We start from the raw sequence: 20,072 nt of genomic DNA, 5'->3' as shown, positions 1-20,072 counted from the left end.
AGCTCAGCCAAATGATGGACAGGGTAATGTGTTTTGAAGTTCTTTTGTTAATTTTTTGATTGAGAGTCATGTATCTCATAAAATGTAATTAATTAGTGTCCAGGTAAGCTGATTTGTGAAGGAATCTGATATAAGATTGAATCACACAATCTTATGGACACCAAGTATTCAAAGTCTAAAAGCTTTGATGGAGGGATGGAAGAAGGTTGTGATGACAATACACTTGTTTTATGGACTAAAACAAATGTATCAACAGAAACTAACTCTAAGGGCTATTCCTCACAAAGAGTTTAGTCTCAAAACACGAAACCTAGAGAGACTGATTCCACAATCTACCTAGAACTCGCAAAAACGAATCAAGAACACAAGGTTTTTGAAACAAAGAACTTTCTGGTTTTTTTTATTAATTCAAGGGTGAGTACAATAGATGGATGAGATAAAGCTTATATAGGTTCTAGAAATCTAATACAAGGGTATTAAAATATTAAAGAAACAGCAAAGATTAAGCAAAGTATCAAGTAAAAGGATCATGGAACTTTGATGGTGAAGAACTCGATCTTTGGGTCAAAGGGACGTGGTCTATGGCAGCTCATGTGCTGAGAGATTCTCTGATGGTTGTGGACGGTTGAGATGGTCTCCATAAGATGAATGGCTCAGATTTGGTCTCCAAAAGTTGTCAACAGAAGATGATGGAAGATTGACATTTCCGAGTATGGAAAGTTCCTCTTCAAAGTTTGAATCTATCTCTTGGGCCAGGAAAGTGTCTTGATTCATCTTGAGGGTGCATGAGAGGTCTGATGGGTCTCCTAACACGTGCTTGGTCGTCTCCCTTGGTCTGGTTACACGAGTTTCCTTATTTGGCCGAGTATTAGACCATTTAAGGACGTTGTGGTTAAATGATGGATCTGGGTCGATCCAACTCCATCTCTTGGTTTTGGATGCTCCATTGGGTCTCCTGATGGGTAATAACATCTCCTGGGCTTGAACGTGCTTTGTTGAAGTCAAAGACATGATTTTTGGGCCTTAACTGCTTATCGGCTATGCATTTGAATAACTCTGGCAATGGTTTAGCCGGGAAGCTTGTATGATCTTTTGGATAGGAGTCTAGAGAGAACAAGTCAATAACAGTCATCTCCTCTTCTTTATTGGCTTGCTCTACAAGGGAGTTCGTCTCTCCTTTACCCTTGGCTAGACTCACATGTCCATTGATCTCATTTGGTTTCTCCGGTTCAGCTTCGGTTAGGCCAAATGTAATGTCTCTGGGTCTTGAGCTCACTGTGAGTCGTCTAGTGGGACTGATGTCCACATCAGAATCATTTTGTTAACATTCCTTTTTGAGTTCCTTGATTAGGTGGAGACTAAGCTGAGAGAGGCACTTAACAGGCTTGAGAAGCAGCTGAACGACGAGCAAGCAGCAAGACTTAAATCGGAGAAAAAAAAGAAAACGAAGTCCAGTGACAATCAAGTGACGAGATTAAGAAGCTGAGGAAGGAACTGGAGCAGGCCAAGAAAATGACCAAGGACCTCGAAGAAAAAGGGACCGGAAAGTGTGTCATTTTGTGATTTATGTTGTGATCAAAAGACATAAAATCCCATCACTTTATACACATCCATGTGTTTATATCCATTTATTATTTTGGAAGAATTGAGTGACTTTCTCCTTAGATTGTTGGGTACGTGTTTACATTTCTTTCTTTTTTCTACCCTTTGACACCCATGCCCAAAAAAAAAGAACATAGTCTATCTCTGTTTCCATTTTATTTTATGTTTTACTTTTGATATTCAGATGAGTAATAAGAGAGATGTTATTCTATGTTCTTTTCAGATCATGTGAGTGTTTATAATATAACTCCAGCTGATTGTGTAAGAGGGAAGAAAAAAAGAAAGTGAATTAATCTGGAAACACTACTATAGTAGTATAGTTTAAGAGATGAAAAACTTCTCTGTATTACAAAGAAAATGGAGTGTGCACGTTCGCTTGTCTCTTACGTTTTGAAATTAAATGGAAGAAGAAACCATATTGAGAGTTGGGGACATTGTTTTGTTGCAGATATGACCTTCTCTATTTCAGAAAGCAGCAACTCAGATAAGATGATGAAAGCAAAAAAAAAAAAAAGAAACTCAGAGATTTCTGTTAGCTTTTTAGAACACTCCAATGGTAGATTCTTATTGGACAATCATTGTGGCAGTTTCAAGGTTCTTTCTTTAGGAATATTTGTTATCGCCTCTTACATACCTTGCTTGTTGTGTATTTTACTCTTTAGTTTTTTAATCCTTTTCGTAGTTGAATTTGTTTTTTCTTTTTACAATAAAACAATATCGATGTGTATTATTGTAAAAGTTTAGACCTAAACAACATGCTTTCGAATCAACTAATTTGGAAGCTTATCATACTTACACTCTCATTAATCCTCTAGGGTGTAATCAGATCCGTGCTTACCATGTAGTGAAAAAGGCTTTCGCCTCAAGCCCCCAAAATATGTTAATTTTTCAGGGCCACCATTTTCTTAAGAGGTGGTTAAGTGGTTTATGGTTGGCATGAGGTCTTTTTTTACATAAGATGTTTTCTTATTTTTGTTTATAAAAGAGAAAAAAAAGGAATAGATATAGGAAATAGATTAAGATTACCTTCTCCTAATAGTTTTAAGAAATTGGTTAAGATTGGTTTAGATTATCGGCTTTATGACATCCTAAAATAAGACCAAAACCCTAAAGTCTAAGAGAAAAAAAAATTATTGGGAGAAGTTTCAGTTGCCTTGACTGAAAGAAGTTTTTCAAAGTTGAAGTTGATAAAGTCTTAGTTGCGATCAACTATGTCACAAAAAAGATTGAATGGCCTATCTGTCATATCTATAGAAAAAAACTAGTTAAGGACCTCGATTATGAGAGTTTGGTGAAAAAGTTTATTGAAAAAGAAGGAAGAAAGATTATGTCTTAATTAGTTTTTTTAGATTAAAATTTTATTTTTGAATATTTTATATGATTTTAAAATTATATTATATTTTTTTGTTAGAAAATCTTTTTTTAAATGAAAAAGGTCCTATTTTTTTAGTTTGCCTTAAGTCCTTATAAACCTTCGCACGGTGGATGTAATATATTAGTACCTAAAATTGTTCGTATCGGTGCAGATTCCTCGCTCAAGCAAAGTAACGATGTTACTGCTTTAGAGCGTATTGTTTTGTCGACTACGAAAATCATATAACTTACTTGTTTTAAGTGATTATGGTCGGCCTTGTTTTATTAAAATTGTTGTACCCTGATTACGTAAGATCATCATCAAAATTTCTGTAAGGTTAAAAAAATACCCTAGGGTTGTATAAGGATTTTAAAAAAAATAATAATAATAATGGTTGCTTGATGACTTAGGTTTTAGGTCTGAAATTTCTGATTCTTTTGGTTATGTTGAACCGTTTTTGTTGTATGAAAATCTTTTTTTGATGTAAATTCATTCAATTTTTTTTCCTTACTCATGAAGATGGATGATGGACAAATGATTGCAAATTCGATTCATCATCAAACCTTACAAAAACCGTAGTTCTGGTCGGTAGTTCTGGAAAATGAAAGAGTGCCATAGGGAACGATATCCTTTGGAAGAAAGGCGTTCACCTCAAAAAAGCAAGTTCACTAGGGTATAGGAGTGACCAGAACATGTGAAAGATGATGGACAAAACATCAATTTGATTGATACTCTTCGAAGCATGAATTAACCTTTATATTTTTACTTTGTCCAAGGACAATTGTATTACGTCACTATGTTGTTATGGGCAGAGGGCAGAGGCAGATCATTGATGAAGTTGATATATGGATGTGTGTTGTTTAGTTTAACCAAATACAATTAAGCAAAGTCAGATTGACTACAATTTAGTTGTTGTGATGTATGATGTCAATCTGGTGATTTTACAGGTTTATTTGATTTGTGGGTGACACTCGAATTCGTAGGTAATAAATTACGAGGTGCATAACTCTAGAGAACGAACAGACGTTCGAGGATTGTTTGGCTCAAGAGTGTCTAGAATTCATGAAAATCAGTGTTTTTTTTTTTTACCGTTCTTGAGACGTATAACTGATGATTTGCATAGTCTCATATAAAAATCTGAGTTAGAAATGAATTGTATGTTTGCAGGAAATTCTGGTGCAATGTGAAACCCATTGGTCTTGTTATCAAACGATAAGGTCAACAAATTGATAAGATAACTAATTAATACGTTTAGATGCTGGTTCATGCATGACAGCTTGATATGGATCGTGTAATGGAAGAATAGCTTATGGTAACGTTTTTTGACATATTATATTCAATGAATTGTAATTTGACCTATATAGTATAAAATCTTTATATCATTATATCATTTGGTAGAAAAAAAAACTAACATATATATATATATATTTTTTTTTAACTAACATATATATTAATATATATATAATATAATGGTCAACAAATAATTAACCTAATATGTAAGGGATTATAAAAAGAAGGACCATTTCTGATTTTTTTCTAAGTTATACATTATACATTAAACAAAAAAAAAAAAAGTTGTTTTCAATTTACTTTAGCAAAGAAAAAAACAAAAGTTGTTCGGTCTGTACGATGAAGAGAAAGCACCCCTACCCCAGTGACTCAGACAGCGATTCCGACAGCGACTCACACAGCGGCTCAGACAGCGACTCACGCACCGGCTCAGACAGCGAGTCAGACAGCGATTCCAACAGCCACTCACACAGTGGCTCAGACAGCGAGTCAGACAGCGATTCCAACAGCCACTCACACAGCGGCTCAGACAGCGATTCTGACAGCGATTCTGACAGCGATTCCGACAGCGATTCCGTAAGTGACACAGAGGAGCGTTGCATCTCTTGTTCGGAAATATGCGTCCCTGACGATGCCGGCTTCTGCATTAAGTGCGCTGATGTGATTGCTGAGACTGAGAGAGGGCTCAAGAAGGAGCTCAACGACCTCAAAGCTGACGCTGATTTCCTTGCCTTATCCTCTAAATCTTTCAGTGATGTTGTTCTTATCGCATCCGATGCTGGGGCCGTTGCTCGTCCTATTCAAGCTCATAAAGCTATTCTGGTTTGTTCACTATTTTTTTTCCTATTTTTTTTAACATTTCAACTATTGTTTGGACCTCTAGTTTCTATGATGAGTTATCTTAACTTTGATTGTCATATTTCTTTAGAATATTCAATATATGTGTCTGCGTTTGCATAGCTGTGCCAAAGGTTGGATGCCATAGGCAAAAAAATGTTTTCTCATTTATTTTTTTTGTAACATAAATTTGGAAAAAAATCTAAGAAAAACAAATTATTAAAAAAATTTGAAAAAAAAAATAATATAAAAGTTTTTATTAATTATTTTGTGATTGATATACAGAATTTTACACAAAGCTGTAATTGAAAAAATGCTATTAGTTTTTTATATAAAAGAAATGTATAAAAGAAGAAGAATTATCATGGGAAAAATAATTAAAAAATTAGACAAAAAAACATTGATTAACCTTGAGATATTAGTAGGGATGTAGGTTCAGAAAAATACTAAGTTCAGTTGCTAGACTTGTACTAATATTGTCAGATAAGCATTAAATTTTTTTTTTGTGCTTTTTGTGTTCTTAATAATGATCTGTCTTGATATCTTCTTTTTTCATTAAATATCTTCTTTCTTCCACATTTCATACATATCTTTCTTGATTGATTTTAGGCCCTTTTGTTAAAATTCAATCTCCATCTTTGCTCTAAAAACATGATGTAAAATTGTAGTCTTTACATGTGTATTCCTTTTAGGGTTTGAATATCTTAGGGTCGATCACATTTATTTGTATCATTGATAATGAGAGCTGTGAGGGATTTATGGAGTGTTTTCCACTCTATAAAAACTTACTTTTAAATGCTGTTTTTAAAAAGATAACAATGTGACTATTGTTAACAATGTGACTATTGCTGTCAGATGAGTCGTTCACCAATTTTCAAAGCCATGTTTGAGAATGAGATGGAAGAGAGCCGTCGCGGTATTATCAAGATCGGTGAAGTATCTCATGAAGTTCTTCAAACTTTTGTAAACTTTCTCTACACTGCTAAAGCAACACCTGATGAGGAAATGGCATGTGATCTTTTGATCATGTCAGAGAAATACCAAGTTGACTACCTCAAAAGTCAATGTGAGAAGTTTTTAGTAAGCAAACTAAAACCAGAAAATTCTCTGATGTACTATGCCTTTGCCGACCAGTACAATGCAAAGAATTTGGCCGATGCTGCACTGTCGAAGATCTTAAAAAATATGGAGATGGTCACCAGAACAGAAAAATACAGAGAGCTTGCGAAAACGGATCCCCGTCTTCTCGTCCAAATTTATGAAGCACGTCTCGTTAAACAGGGAACTAGCAAGGACAATCCTATCATTTTGCCCTAAGTCATACTCCTATTCTGATTTATTTCGTGAAAACAGTTATTCCATCTCATATTTGCGTTTGTTTTTATTAAATTCGGTGTTCGAATTAACATTGTTTCTGAATAAATTTTGTAAGACGGCGGACAAATTTCTTTTGTTTTGTTAAGAGGTAGTCAAATTTCTTGGGGGAAGGAAAATGGTTGATCAATTTTTTATAAAAAGAGTAAATCTGCTAACGAATTCATAAGAGACAAAAAGAAAACTTATCATAAATAAGCTTGTTCACGAGTACCTACTGTTGGCACACAATGAGTCTTATGTGAAATAAAAATGGAATATCCTGCAACAACAAATGCTTTCCCACGAGTCTTCGGGGTAATGACCAATTCTATGAATAATAACACTAGACTGATAATCTTAATTGTATTATTGCTATCTGGATCAGTTTGCTTGCTCTTATCTTCTTTTCTTTTTTCGTTTCCTTGCTTTTTGCTATAAACCCTGCCTAACAAAAAGATCTGTCAAATCCAATTAATCTTTCAAATGAGATTTTGAGTTCCCAATCTTTCAGAAATGAGATTTTCATTAATCTTTCAAATGAGATTTTCAGTTCTAATTTGTCACTTAGTGGCAGCTTCAGGGCTCTTCTTTCAGGCAATGTAAAAGGAAACAAAGAGAAAGAAGAGAGTATAGCAGTGTGATTGGACCACCAAAATGGTAAAGATTGTTGTCTTTCTCTCAGATTCTTTGCTTGTTCACTCCTTCTGTAGTTTATATTCTTACTTTAGAGATCTTCTCACCATTATTCTTTTCTTTCTCTTTTCTTTTATGTTGCTTTCTTTCTCGAATTGGCTAATGAATATTCTGTTTTGCCTCTATAAAGTGCAAGCTATTAATTTCTTGCTTTCTCACTTGAACTACACAATTATATTGAGCTTTTTTCAGGTACGTTGAAGAGTAATGAGTTTGTCTTGAGTTCTTGTTTCTTTTCTACTTTCTCTTTGTTCATTTCAAGAACCATCTACTTGTCTTTTGGAACTTGACAGAATGGAAGCGATGCCTTGTGATTCAAGTGAAGTATATGTGGACGTTGATTGGAAACCTGAAAGAACCCTAGTCCTGCTTGGTCGAACGGGGAATGGTAAAAGTGCAACTGGAAATAGCATCCTAGGAGAAACTAAGTTCCGGTCAAGACCAGGAGGAAGATCCATTACCAAAAAGTGTGAGCTACATCAATCCAATCTACCAAATGGTCAGAAAGTCAATGTTATAGATACTCCTGGTGAGATAATTATATATGAATCTATCATCAAATATAATCATACATTTTCTTAAAACATGCATTGAGATTAATCAATTGTGCTTTTCAGGTCTGTTTACTGCTTCCTCGACGCAAGACTTTACAATCAGAGAAATCGTTAGATGCTTACGTCTGGCTAGAGACGGTATAGATGCAGTGCTTCTTGTTTTCTCTGTGAGGAATCGGTTAACAGAAGAGGAACAGTTAACGCTTCGCACACTAAAGATCCTTTTTGGGAATGATATTGTTGATTACATGATTGTTGTTTTCACCAATGGAGACGAGTTTGATGATGGAGGGAGTCTGGATGAGTATTTAGAGGATTGTCCAGAGTTTCAAGTAGGTTTAATATAGAACCTTTTCGCAAGGGCGATTTTAACATATTATAGTAAAACTAAGAATTAATCTCTTGCATCTTATAATTGCTTCTAGGAAATTCTCATGGAATGTGATGGCCGTAAGGTGTTGTTTGACAATAGGCGTAAAATCTCTAAAAGCAAGAACGACAAGCAAGTCCAGGATCTTCTCAACCTTGTTGAGCAAGTCTCAAAGAAGAACAATGGAAAATCTTTTATGGCTGACATATTACTTGAGCTAAAGGTGAAAAGATAGATTTTTGTAACAAAAAACAAGATTTCACATTTCGTTTTGTGTTGATATCTGAGTTACATTTTGGTCTCCTTTACAGGAGAACGAGGAGACGTTCGAGGAAAAGCAGAAGCAGATTGAAGAAATGAAGGGTCGGTCTTCAAAACATGAGATATCCCAAGTGAAGAAAGAAGTAGAGAAATCTTACAACGAAATGCTAGAGGGAATAAAAGAAAAGGTATTTTTCGATTCATGCATTGGTTATAATATGTAATGTGTTTATGAATGTACATAATCATCATATTTTGGTTTTGTTGTATATGGTTAGATCTCTAATCAGCTGAAGGAATCGATGAAGGATGTGAAGGAGCAATTAGCTAAAGCACAAGTAGCAAGAGAGGAAACCGAGAAAAAGATGTCAGAAATTCAGAAACTATCTTCTGATGAGATCAGGAGGCTAAGAGAACAACTCAACAAAGCTGAGAAAGAGACTGCTTCTTTACGTAACGAACTCAACAAAAAATGCTCTGTTCTGTAAGCATCATATGTCTATATGCTCTGCTTCTACGATCATTTCAATCACTAATTAGATCAAATACCATAGTAATTATAGATTTAATATGTAACAATAAAAAACAAGAGTAATGTCTTCATCATCACACAAACACCAATGAGTCTTGAAGGATTCATACCTTCATTGTACTTTGAATTACAATAACAACAAACATATTTTACGTAGAGATATATCCTAAGCAGAGGATTTCAGAATGCAGATAGCTTTATAAAGCCATTATTGTAGCTCGTTTTGTTTTCTTTCGCCAAGAGATTATCCGAGATGAATTTTCTTGTCCGGATCAGAGTAAGAGCATCCATGGCCAGCTCCAGATCCAGAACCACTAGCTATGATGCTATGAGCAAAGTAATTGCGAGCTGCTAAGGCCTCCATAGCGTTGATCTCTGTACCACTAACCATTTGATGATGATGTTGAAACCTCTCAATTTCTGCTATCTGTTATCAAAAGATATTAGTTAGCTATATTGATCATTGATGTGACAGTGTAATTAGCAAACACATTATATCTGTGTTTACCTTGGTTCGGAGATAGATACTCTCATTATCAAGCTCAATCTCCTGCAGAATATACCATACTCAAAATGTTCACAAGAAAGTTTTGAAAAAAAAAAGTATTTGATTTGAACTAGAAATTAGAGCTTTGGTTACCCTTTTCTGCAAGTTTTCGATTTCAGCTAGAAGCAACTCATGCTGTATCTCGTAAGAACACGAATCAGATTTAGAACATTAAGTAAAGTGGTATATGCAATAAAGAGTCTTACAAGATGTTGTAGCTATGTATATACCTTCTTGGACCTGATCCTGGAGATGGCTTTCTCAAGGCGATTCTCAACCTGTTTTAGTTCCTTGACACTTAAGGAACTCAGCGAGTCTCCCATCAGATTCCTACAATGTTACCAAAAATGTGTTACAATCAATCAATACATATCGATATATACTTCCACCAGAGACATATATACATAAGTCGTAAGAACCTGTTGGAATTCTGAATCGTTTGGATCTGTTGCCTCAGCTTTGCAGATTCTTGTTGATAGTACTGTACAGTTTAAGCACCGTCACAGTAAACACATGTATATGTATATGATTAGATATGATGTTAATGAAGTTTAAAGAGATGGAGAGAAACTAAACTGCGGCATTGATTTCTTGTACAGAGTGAGTGTTGGTGCCATCAGAGGAAGCTTTCTTGTACCTCTCAATGGTTGATCTTATGCTGTCACAAAATAACCATCCAACTTCTCTATAACAACTGAAGAAGTTATTGTCTAAAGAAGAAGGCCAAGATTGTTTGTGGTTTCCATGTTATAGTGATTGTGATATTCGTATCATGAAAATGCAAACGCAAACGCAGCCGTCAACGTAAATACAAAGAAGCAATCTTTCTAGCCGATTCTAAGTGAAAATATCTAGTATGGAGGTTTTTAGTGATATGTTCAAAAGTTTGCATTGGTATAAGGATCTAAATCAGGTAAAGTTGATGGGTTTCTGCGTTAGCTTAAGTAACTAGGTTATCACAGTATATATATTGCATATAAAAATTGGCAAACAAAAAATATATACAGACAAAAAAAAACATCATTATGATAACTGTGTCCTGTAAAAAAAAATGTAGTTGAAGTGACTTAAATTAAAGATTTTTAAAAAAAGGAAATCGAATTGATAAGATGAGAAAGCTTAAAAAGGAAAGAAAAGACATGAAGAAAAAGATCTGATCTGCTTAAGATGAAAGAGGAAAGAAGAGTACAAATTTAACTACACATCTCTCGCTGCACAATTGTGTTAAGTTCCAAGAAAAACTTTGACAAACGAAAAAAAAAAAAAGACTTGTTGACTAAAAAACTACAGCTGCAAGCTAGCTAGCATGAGTTTGGTACTTCAAACCCATTGTACTACCTCTATCTTTTTAAGATTTTGTCAAGATTTATATGTATATATGAACAAATAGTATGTATTACTTGTGTACAAATATGTTTACTTTTGTCAGAATATTGGTATGCATATGTAAATATAACTAGAAGTAAATCTCATGAAACCCTTAAATTTAAAATATCATATGTACTTCTGTTATTTCTTATTGGTTCATATAGTATATTCTAGATTTTATATCTTAAAAATCTGGTTCAAACAGTTACTGTACTCCTAGAAAAAGTTTCATATGTTTTGCATTTCAAATACTTATATATATGTATATATATATATATATATATCATATTCTTTTTTGTTCAAACAATTTCAATTACATCATATACTAATAGCAAAAAAATAGGATTAACTAAGAGTAATCATATTCTTTTTTGTTGCTAAACCGAGGAAATTGATACAAATCCAAAACCCTGCTTTTATAAATCTAATGTGCTTATGCTTGTAATTAATTTCTATAAACAAAGAGATTACTTACTTTTTTTTTTGAGATTACTTACTTGTTGTTGGCATATTCATAGAGACGGCCACGAGTGGAGAAGACAATGAGGGCAACTTCTGCATCGCAGAGAACTGAAAGCTCATAAGCTTTCTTCAGAAGTCCATTTCTTCTTTTGCAGAAGGTCACTTGTCGATTTGTCGAATTCTCTATCCTCTTGATCTCTATCTTTCCTCTTCCCATCCTTCATTATATAAACATCAAACAAGGTTGTAAATAAGTTACTATATAAAACGACACTAAAATTTGTTCAAAATTGGACGTTATTGATAAGATAAATACTGTATAACAACCACACAAAATGATTGACATACTGTAAAAAGATAGAAATGAGTATACTAGAAAAAGAACCCTAAAGCTAGGGTTTGAATTAAAATATTTTAATACTCTCACCAAACTCAATTTTAGGGGTTTGTAAAAACAAACAAAAATAAACGAGTTTTTCTTTTTGTATCCAACTTTCTTGGGAAAACAAACTAAGGATGTTCTTGATTGATTTCAAGGACAAACAAGAATCAATTTGATCTGATGTATAGCTGAAACTTAGGGATTAAGAATTTGGTCATATCTTTTCACTATATAGATATGCATAAAAACATTATACTATGCAAGATGATCATACATATTACATGTGATTCTTCTTAAATATGTTTCCAAAGATCTCATGTACTGCTAAAAAATACATCTATATGAATTCTCATCAGGGGTTTTATCCAAAGAAAAAAAAAAACTACTCATCATAGAGGTAAAATCTGACGAATTTAATTACATGATTTTTGGGTACACAGATTATAATATATATATATATATATATATACCCATCCCTTGTACTCTTTTTATCTCTCTCTCTTCAATAAACATCTGAAAGGCTTCACGGGCTCAAATTGCAAACAAACATATGTAATTTGACTTAGATCTGGAATATTACATAGTGTACAGATGTTTTATAAAATGAATTTTAATCTGTTCTATGAAGACATAAGTTTTTTTTGTTTGTGTCCAAGGAAAAAAAAAATTTTAGAAAGAATCACCGAAGAAAACAAATAAAAGGTAGAAATATGGAGAGAGAAAACAAATCAAACTGATATTGAAGAAGAATGGAGAAGGCACTGATGCACATGAAACTGAAGTTTGTACAGAAGAGAAACATAATTACACAGAAAAGAGAGAGACAGACAGACAGAGAGCGAGAGAGAGAAAACTATGCTTAGTTTCAAGAAGAAGATGAAACAAAAAAACAGCAGATTTGGAAGATTTTTAGACCAAAGACTTCACTTTAGCTGACAAGAAAAAGAAATAGAATCTTGTAGAGATATACATGTGAAAAGAAAAACTTGAAATATAAACATAACCTAATCTTTATCATAATCTGATAACCAAAAAAAAAAAACGCTTATGATCTCTCTTTTTTTTTCCTCTTCTTCTTGGGAAAAGCATCAAACAGAAGAAGTGAAACAAAATATAAAGATTTTTTTCTCAATAACTTTAATAATTAGGTATGTGAAGCGAAGGCAAAGGTCAAGAACAAAAAAAAGCCCATGATGAAAGAATTATTATTAAGTTTGAAATCCGCATATATATGAGATATAAATGTAGAGTTTTTGAATGAAGAGATGTGTACAAAGATGGGAACTTGATGAGATCAAGAAGTGTTTTTCCTTTAAGAGAAGAAGAAGTAAAGACATGACAGACAGACCTGAGAATTGCTTCACCCAACTCAATTCAGCTTTCGGAAACTCTCTTTCTTCTCTCTCTCTCTTTCTCTCTTTTTCTTCTCTCTCTCTCTCTCTGTCCTTTATAAGAAAAAGAATACGAGACAAAAGAAAAAAAAAAGAAGGAAGAAAGTTTAGAGTTTTTTAGAATCCCAAAAACAAACCCAAATCCTTTTCTCTTCAAAAACCCTAAGCTTCCCACTCAATATGTCTATTTGTAGACGTTTCTTTCTTTGCTCACCTTCCAACGTCCAGAGAAAGAGAATTGCGTTTGCGGCTCCCAATGCCATTGCTATGTATTAAAAAAAAAAAAAAAACTGTTATGAATAACTAAGGAATTCATGTAAAATTTTGGCATGCTAATTGTCAAGTTGGAAATAGTTCGAAAAAGTTCATGAATAGAATTTTACATTAATGAAAACTTTTAAAAAAAAAATTAAGTTGACATTCTAGAAAGTAAAAGTTCAAAAGTAATTATAGCTAAAATTTTTCTAAATTCTCTAAAGTATTTATTTATGCATGATTATTTTGTTTCTAATATTTAGAGAGATTTAGCCTCTTGCTAGATACACCCGTCTCATTTCATATCGTGGCCTATTTCACGGCAAGAGCAAGATTTGGGATTTCGGAAGATTTAATCATGTATTAATTATAACTTTCACTACTACGATTAATGTGGTCTAGTTGTCGCTCAACTTATTTTTTATATATAGTAAAAAAAAACAAAATGGCGTTTAATAAAATAATATAAAATGCTAAGGCCAACTCTTGTTGGATTGGATTTGTCTTTTTGGCTGATTCATCCTGAGATTGAGGGTTTTGGATTTGAGTCTTTTCCACTATATATATTTATTATTATTATTATGAATGCTTTCAATGACAAAGGTACTCGTTTTTTCCATAGATTCTTAGAATTTAGTTATAATATTAGGTTCATAAGCTCTAAAAAAAGGCCGATTGAATTCACTAAAGTATATGTGAAACAAAAATATTTTTTTGTTCATTATAAGTTTGATTGGTGATTTTAGGGCTTTCATAAGAAAATTAATATATCTAAAAGTATTAAAATATTATATTAAAGAATATTATTGTAAAATTACATACTATTTTTCATATATACATAAAAATCTTAGGAAAATCTCAAAAAAGAGAGATAGTACAATGGGTTAATAGTTTCTTGCCTTTATAAACTACGAGTGGCAAGCAAACGATCTAAAATACACAGATGACATTTTGCTTTTTTCTTTTGCTTTTTTTTTTTAAATGGTATAAAACTCAACATGTGAAGGTGAGAAAACAACAATTTTCATCCATATGAGGTAAGAAAACCATACATGTATCATGTAACTTTTGATCATATAATAATATATAATTTGGCCCGCAAGTATACATATCGAAACTAAAAGACTTGTTGACCAAAGCTGGCAACTGCAGACTAGCTAGCATGAGTTTGGTACTTCAAACCCATTGTACTATCTCTCTCTTTTTAAGATTTTCCTAAGATTTATATGTACATATGAAAAATAGTATGTATATTTACAAAGTACTTGTGTACAAATATGTTTACTTTGTATTTGTCTTGGATTCACCCTCGGTTCAATGCCAATCCGGTATTTAGGCCTCCCTCTGATGCACCGGAAGCTGCGTATTTGTGATTATAGACCTCTTTTGGACAAGATTTCAAGCAGGTTCTCATCATGGTCTTCTCGGGCTCTCTCTTTTGCTGGTAGAAGACAACTTATCTCCTCTGTTATTTATGGTACTGTGAATTTCTGGTCTTCTGCTTTCATCTTGCCCAAAGGCTGTTTGAAGAAAATTGAGTCCCTCTGCTCACGCTTCTTATGGGGTGGGGATGTAAATAAAAAGGCTACCGCTGAAGTCTCTTGGACTGCTATCTGTCTCCCCAAAGATGAAGGTGGTCTAGGATTAAGACACTTTCAGCTATGGAACAAGGCTCTCTGTCTCCGCCTTATCTGGTTATTATTCGCCAACAGCAGCTCCCTCTGGGCCAAATGGATTCATTCTTATCGTATCAAAGGCGCAAACTTCTGGAATTGTGATGAGAAAAGACAAGGATCTTGGACATGGAAAGCTATTCTTTCTCTTCGCCCTCTTGCTGCTCGGTTCTTAAGAGCAAGAGTTGGAAATGGGAACATATTGAGCTTCTGGATGGATCACTGGACTCCTCTTGGCCCCTTGATCTCTCTGTTTGGTGCTGGTGGACCAAGAGAACTCGCCATCCCTCTCAATGCTAAAATCTCCGATGCTTGCGACCTGAATGGATGGAAACTCCGAGGAGCTCGTTCGTCTGCTGCTGAATCTCTGCAAATCCATCTTACTTCCATTGATCTCCCCTCTCACTCATCTGATTCAGACTCTTATCTCTGGCTCGTCAATGACTCTGAGCTTTCTCATTTCTCCACAAAGCTCACCTGGGATTCCATTCGACCGCGCGCTCCCGTTCAGCATTGGACCCACTCTGTCTGGTTTAAGGGAGCAATCCCAAGGCATGCTTTCACAATGTGGGTGGCTCATCTTGACCGTCTTCCTACTAGAGCTCGCCTTGTCAGTTGGGGACTCCAAATCCCTTCGTCTTGCTGCCTCTGCAATGTTCACCTCGAAGACAGAGACCACCTTCTTCTCAGATGTGAGCTTAGTGAAGATCTCTGGGACTTAGCGCTAAAGCGGCTTGGCTACAACGCCTTCGCATTTCACACATGGAACGCCTTCATGTGCTGGCTCGGGATCAAAGACAATGTGTCTCCAAGGACGCTGCGCAGGCTAGTTGCCCATGCCATTATCAACTCCATTTGGACCGAGAGAAACAACAGGCTTCATAACAACATCTCCTCCACTCCTCAAACCCTGTTCAAGGCTACTGACCGACTTGTGCGTGATTCCATTCTGGCCAGGAAGAGTCGTAAAGCTTTCCGTGACCTGATGCAAGTTTGGTTTTCATATGAGTAATCCTCCCAGATCTCTTAACTCGTAGTTTGTTTAGGTTCCTCTTTGTTTTTTATCCTTTTTTGGCAAGGTGGTTTCCTAGGTTGTGTAGCTTTTTGTAAATTTTACAAACTCTTTTCATTTCTAAATGAGATTCAAATTCCTAGCAAAAAAAAAAAAAAAATATGTTTACTTTTGTCAAATATATATATGACTACATGCATATGTAAGAACTAAAATTAAATATCATGAGACTTGAAGTTATAGTATCTTATGTATTTTTGTTACTTTTTATTGTTTCATATAGTATAAATTAGATTTTTCTTTCTTTAAATCTGGTTCAAACAATTACTGTACACCTAGAAAATCTCATGTTTGCATTTCAATTCATTTTAATATTAAATCTAGTATTTTTCATCAATATCTTTCAAGAAAATATTCATACATAAAAGAATGTAAAAATATTGCGATATTTATACATTATATACGAATAGGGAAAAACTAAACTTACTAAACTCAATTTGATAAAAAAAAATCAGATTAACAAAGGATAGTACAAATTTTATGAAAATTAAACCTTTTTGGCCATTAAAAACGGCGGCCAACGAAGAAAAAAAATTGAGAATATAGATATGATTAGAATCCTACCATAAATGATAAATCCACATAAAAATATGCACCATTCATCATTTCATTGTTTATCAATGTTTAAATTAGACATGTGATTTATATTACTAACCTATGATTTTACTATACAAACCTTCATACATATACATAACTGCACGTAAATATACGGATAATCTATAACTCTTTCAAGAAAGTGAGAACATACTCAAACAAAAAAATAAATTTAAAAGTTGAGATAACCATACGATATGCATGTATCATGTAACTTTTGATCATATACATAATTTAATATTTGGCACGCAAGTATACTCTCAAGATTTGAAGATTCCTTTGGAGGAAAATTAAAGAGAAAGGTAAAATTGCAGGCTTAATTTAGGGTTTGAAAGTGACACGCAAATTGTATTATTGCACTAGAGAGAGAGAGAGTTGACGTTGACGTTGGTTGATGCATCTCCTCATTTATTTGCCCTATTCTCTATCTCTCTCCTTCTTAAGTGATTTTTGTTTTTACTTTCCTATGTTAATCACACCAAACTCCAAATCCTTTTTATATATTACTAAGTTACCAGTTTAAGTCAGTCAAATTATTGTCACATGATGTTTCAAAATACGGTGTTTAGGAAGTCAAATGGCTCTTTCACAACAGCCTATAAATTAATTAAGATCTATAATTAAAAGAAATTCAGCAATCTTTACTATTTTGTTTCTTCTAATAGGTTCCATCACAATCTAACAATATATAAATGGCCTAATTAAAAAATTGAAAATTAGTACGTCGTCCGATTGAACATATATGAATTGGAACAGTTTGACTTAAAACACTACAAGAAAACAATCGTTTTCCAACGGTTCATTACGACGGTTTTCAAATTGTCGCAAGTTTACAACGATTTTACGATGATCTTACGTCTAATTTTAAAACCGTCGTAACACCGTCGTATAAAAAAATCGTCGTAAACTCGACGTACAATTTACGACGAATTACGACGATTATACATCGATAACAAGAGATTTGCTAGTAAATGTAAAATCATCGTAAATTCGATGTAACATTACGACAAATATACGACGACTGCATTTCGATGTACATATTACGACGATTTTACGTCGAAAAGAAGTTAGGTGGAAAATATTTTAAACATGTTTACCTAACAATTGCAGGGGATAGATTTTATCGCATAATCGTCGTAAACTCGTCGTAATATTATTTTTGAATGTAAATTCGTCGTAAAATGTCGTCGTAAAAGCGTTTTAAAGCCCAGAATTTTCCTATAAATAGATCTTCATTCCTTCTTTCAATCACAACACATCATCATTCAAACATAAGAGCATCTTCATCTTTGAGACCCATTGTAGGTTTCTTAAATTTTAGTATAGTGTTGTAAATCCTTATATATTGGGTTATCCATTGCTGGAAACCCGAATTAAGACTTATATTACTTTGAAAAAAAGAAGTAATAATATTATTATAAGGTTAATTTACTCCATTCACGTGGCTAGATCGTGACACAATTGTCTAATCAATAAAAAGAGATAGTATTTTGAGTTTATTTTCAAGATGTCTATATACGAGCTAAGAAGTTGGATGTATATGCGTAAAGATTCAGATGGGGCGTTGACAGAAAAGTTCAAGAACGGGTTAGAAATATTTATGTTTCAGGCTACAAATATGGAGAGAACGAAAGATAGTGAGAAGATGTTTTGTCCTTGTTTGAAATGCAAGAATACAAGCTGAGGTATACACTAACCAAACCGTGTGGACGCATTTATTAAATAGAGGGTTTATGCCGCAATATTTTGTTTGGTATCTACATGGAGAAGGATATGGCAGTAATACTGGGAATGCTGGTAGTAGTAGTAATTATCAAAGTCATGTTGATATTGATGAATCGAATTATGGTCATCAGCCTAATCATTATCAATATGATCAAAGTGTAGATCATGATAGGATGCACAAAATGGTGACTGATGCATTTCATGAAACGCATACTGGTAATGCTGTTGAGGAACCTAATGTAGATGCCAAACGATTTTATGATTTGTTAGACAATGCTAATCAGCCAATCTACGAAGGATGTAGAGAAGACTTGTCTAAATTATCGTTGGCAGCTAGGATGATGTCAATTAAAACAGATCATAACCTGGCTGAGGTTTGCATGGATGATTGGGCTGATCTTCTGAAGGAGTATCTACCGGAGGATAACTTGGCAGCGGGAACATACTATGAAATTCAGAAGTTGATTTTTAGTCTTGGTCTACCTTCTGAGATGATAGATGTATGTGTTGACAACTGTATGATTTTTTGGAAAGATGATAATCAGCTGGAGGAATGTCGATTTTGCCAAAAACCAAGATACAGGCCGCAAACTGGTGGGCGTAAAAGGATACCGTACCAACGTATGTGGTATCTCCCTATAACTGATAGGTTAAAACGGCTTTATCAATCTGAAAGGACAGCTGCATCAATGAGATGGCATGCAGAACATACACAAGTAGATGGAGAAGCTGTTCATCTATCAGATGCAAAGGCATGGAAACACTTCAATATGGTATACCCAGATTTTGCTAAGTTCAAACAGAATGTCTATCTTGGTCTGTGCACTGATGGTTTTAGTCCATTTGGTATGTCTGGTAGACAATATTCATTATGGCCAGTAATCCTAACTCCTTATAACCTTCCTCCAGATTTGTGCATGCAAAGGAAATTTCTTTTCCTAAGTATTTTGGTTCCAGGTCCAAATCATCCGAAGCGAGCTCTCGATGTATTTCTGCAGCCACTTATACATGAGTTGAATCAGTTATGGTATACTGGCGTTCGTACATATGACTGTTCTACAAGGAAATTTTTTACTATGCGGGATGTGCTTATGTGGACAATAAGCGATTTCCCCGCTTATGGTATGCTATCAGGATGGACTACACATGGGAGGCTATCTTGTCCTTATTGTCTTCATCGAACTGATGCGTTTCAGCTAAAACATGGTAGAAAAACTTGTTGGTTTGATTGTCACCGGAGGTTTTTACCGGATAACCATCCATATCGGAGGAACAAGAGGTTATTTATGAAGAACAAAAGTGTACATGTCCCTCCACCCGTTAATTTAACAGGAGCTGATATACAGGCGCAAATCGATCATTGGAAGGCAGAGGAAACAGTAACGCGTGGGGGAAACTGGCACACTCCTGCAAATATGCCTGAAGGTTATGGAGTTCATCATAATTGGCACAAGAAAAGTATCTTTTGGCAACTACCTTATTGGAAAGATCATCTGCTCAGACACAATCTTGATGTCATGCACATTGAAAAAAACTTTTTTGATAACATCATGCATACAGTTATGAACGTAGCGGGAAGGACAAAAGACAATGGTAAGTCAAGATTGGACTTGCCTGATTTATGCAACAGAAGTGAGTTGCATCTACTGAGAAACGGGAAAGCACCAGCTCCTGTATTTCGGTTGAGTGCAGATCAAAGTCAGCATTGTTTAGATGGGTTTCTTCTGACGTTAAATTTCTGATGGGTATGTCTC

The 20,072-nt window shown here is 34.3% G+C and overlaps 3 protein-coding genes across 5 annotated transcripts; 2 read left to right on the top strand and 1 right to left on the bottom strand.

Annotated features, from left to right (window-relative positions):
* The first annotated feature begins 4,585 nt into the window (after nt 1-4,585).
* LOC18014275 (BTB/POZ domain-containing protein At4g08455) lies at nt 4,586-6,400 on the top strand. The gene is made up of 2 exons (XM_006397066.1): nt 4,586-5,068; nt 5,939-6,400. The coding sequence occupies exons 1-2, from the start codon at nt 4,586-4,588 to the stop codon at nt 6,398-6,400; spliced, it is 945 nt and encodes a 314-aa protein (XP_006397129.1).
* Nucleotides 6,401-6,688: 288 nt separating this feature from the next.
* On the top strand, nt 6,689-8,936 carry LOC18014267 (immune-associated nucleotide-binding protein 13). Of its 3 annotated transcripts, XM_024154283.1 has the most exons (7): nt 6,689-6,754; nt 7,008-7,096; nt 7,426-7,661; nt 7,750-8,018; nt 8,112-8,279; nt 8,368-8,505; nt 8,596-8,936. In XM_024154283.1, exons 3-7 carry the CDS (start codon nt 7,427-7,429, stop codon nt 8,803-8,805), a joined length of 1,020 nt encoding a protein of 339 aa, XP_024010051.1. In that variant the 5' UTR covers nt 6,689-6,754; nt 7,008-7,096; nt 7,426; the 3' UTR covers nt 8,806-8,936. The 3 variants fall into 3 exon arrangements, with proteins under 3 accessions (XP_024010051.1, XP_024010050.1, XP_006397128.1); XM_024154282.1 differs by having other exon boundaries at nt 6,712-7,096; XM_006397065.2 differs by lacking the exons at nt 6,689-6,754; nt 7,008-7,096 and adding an exon at nt 7,230-7,324.
* Nucleotides 8,854-13,146, bottom strand: LOC18014364 (agamous-like MADS-box protein AGL11). Its single transcript, XM_006397064.2, has 8 exons — nt 12,957-13,146; nt 11,262-11,444; nt 9,973-10,054; nt 9,816-9,877; nt 9,627-9,726; nt 9,490-9,531; nt 9,358-9,399; nt 8,854-9,276 (listed from the first exon to the last, which is right to left on the bottom strand). Exons 2-8 carry the CDS (start codon nt 11,441-11,443, stop codon nt 9,094-9,096), a joined length of 693 nt encoding a protein of 230 aa, XP_006397127.1. The 5' UTR covers nt 11,444; nt 12,957-13,146; the 3' UTR covers nt 8,854-9,093.
* Nucleotides 13,147-20,072: the final 6,926 nt, after the last annotated feature.

This window comes from Eutrema salsugineum, unplaced genomic scaffold, assembly GCF_000478725.1.
Source record: "Eutrema salsugineum unplaced genomic scaffold, Eutsalg1_0 scaffold_3, whole genome shotgun sequence".
NCBI lineage: Eukaryota > Viridiplantae > Streptophyta > Magnoliopsida > Brassicales > Brassicaceae > Eutrema > Eutrema salsugineum.
This window is presented reverse-complemented; position numbering and strand designations above follow the sequence as displayed.

What these genes read in the sequence shown, in the direction of transcription:
- LOC18014275 (XM_006397066.1), top strand. Translation starts at nt 4,586, where the DNA reads ATGAAGAGAAAGCACCCCTACCCCAGTGACTCAGACAGCGATTCCGAC. An exon ending in AAGCTCATAAAGCTATTCTG is followed by an intron (nt 5,069 to 5,938) that starts GTTTGTTCACTA and finishes TATTGCTGTCAG; the next exon opens with ATGAGTCGTTCACCAATTTT.
- LOC18014267 (XM_024154283.1), top strand. Translation starts at nt 7,427, where the DNA reads ATGGAAGCGATGCCTTGTGATTCAAGTGAAGTATATGTGGACGTTGAT. An exon ending in AGGATTGTCCAGAGTTTCAA is followed by an intron (nt 8,019 to 8,111) that starts GTAGGTTTAATA and finishes AATTGCTTCTAG; the next exon opens with GAAATTCTCATGGAATGTGA. An exon ending in ACATATTACTTGAGCTAAAG is followed by an intron (nt 8,280 to 8,367) that starts GTGAAAAGATAG and finishes TCTCCTTTACAG; the next exon opens with GAGAACGAGGAGACGTTCGA.
- LOC18014364 (XM_006397064.2), bottom strand. Translation starts at nt 11,443, where the DNA reads ATGGGAAGAGGAAAGATAGAGATCAAGAGGATAGAGAATTCGACAAAT. An exon ending in TATGAATATGCCAACAACAA is followed by an intron (nt 10,055 to 11,261) that starts GTAAGTAATCTC and finishes ATTTTGTGACAG; the next exon opens with CATAAGATCAACCATTGAGA. An exon ending in GTATCTATCTCCGAACCAAG is followed by an intron (nt 9,277 to 9,357) that starts GTAAACACAGAT and finishes TTTTGATAACAG; the next exon opens with ATAGCAGAAATTGAGAGGTT.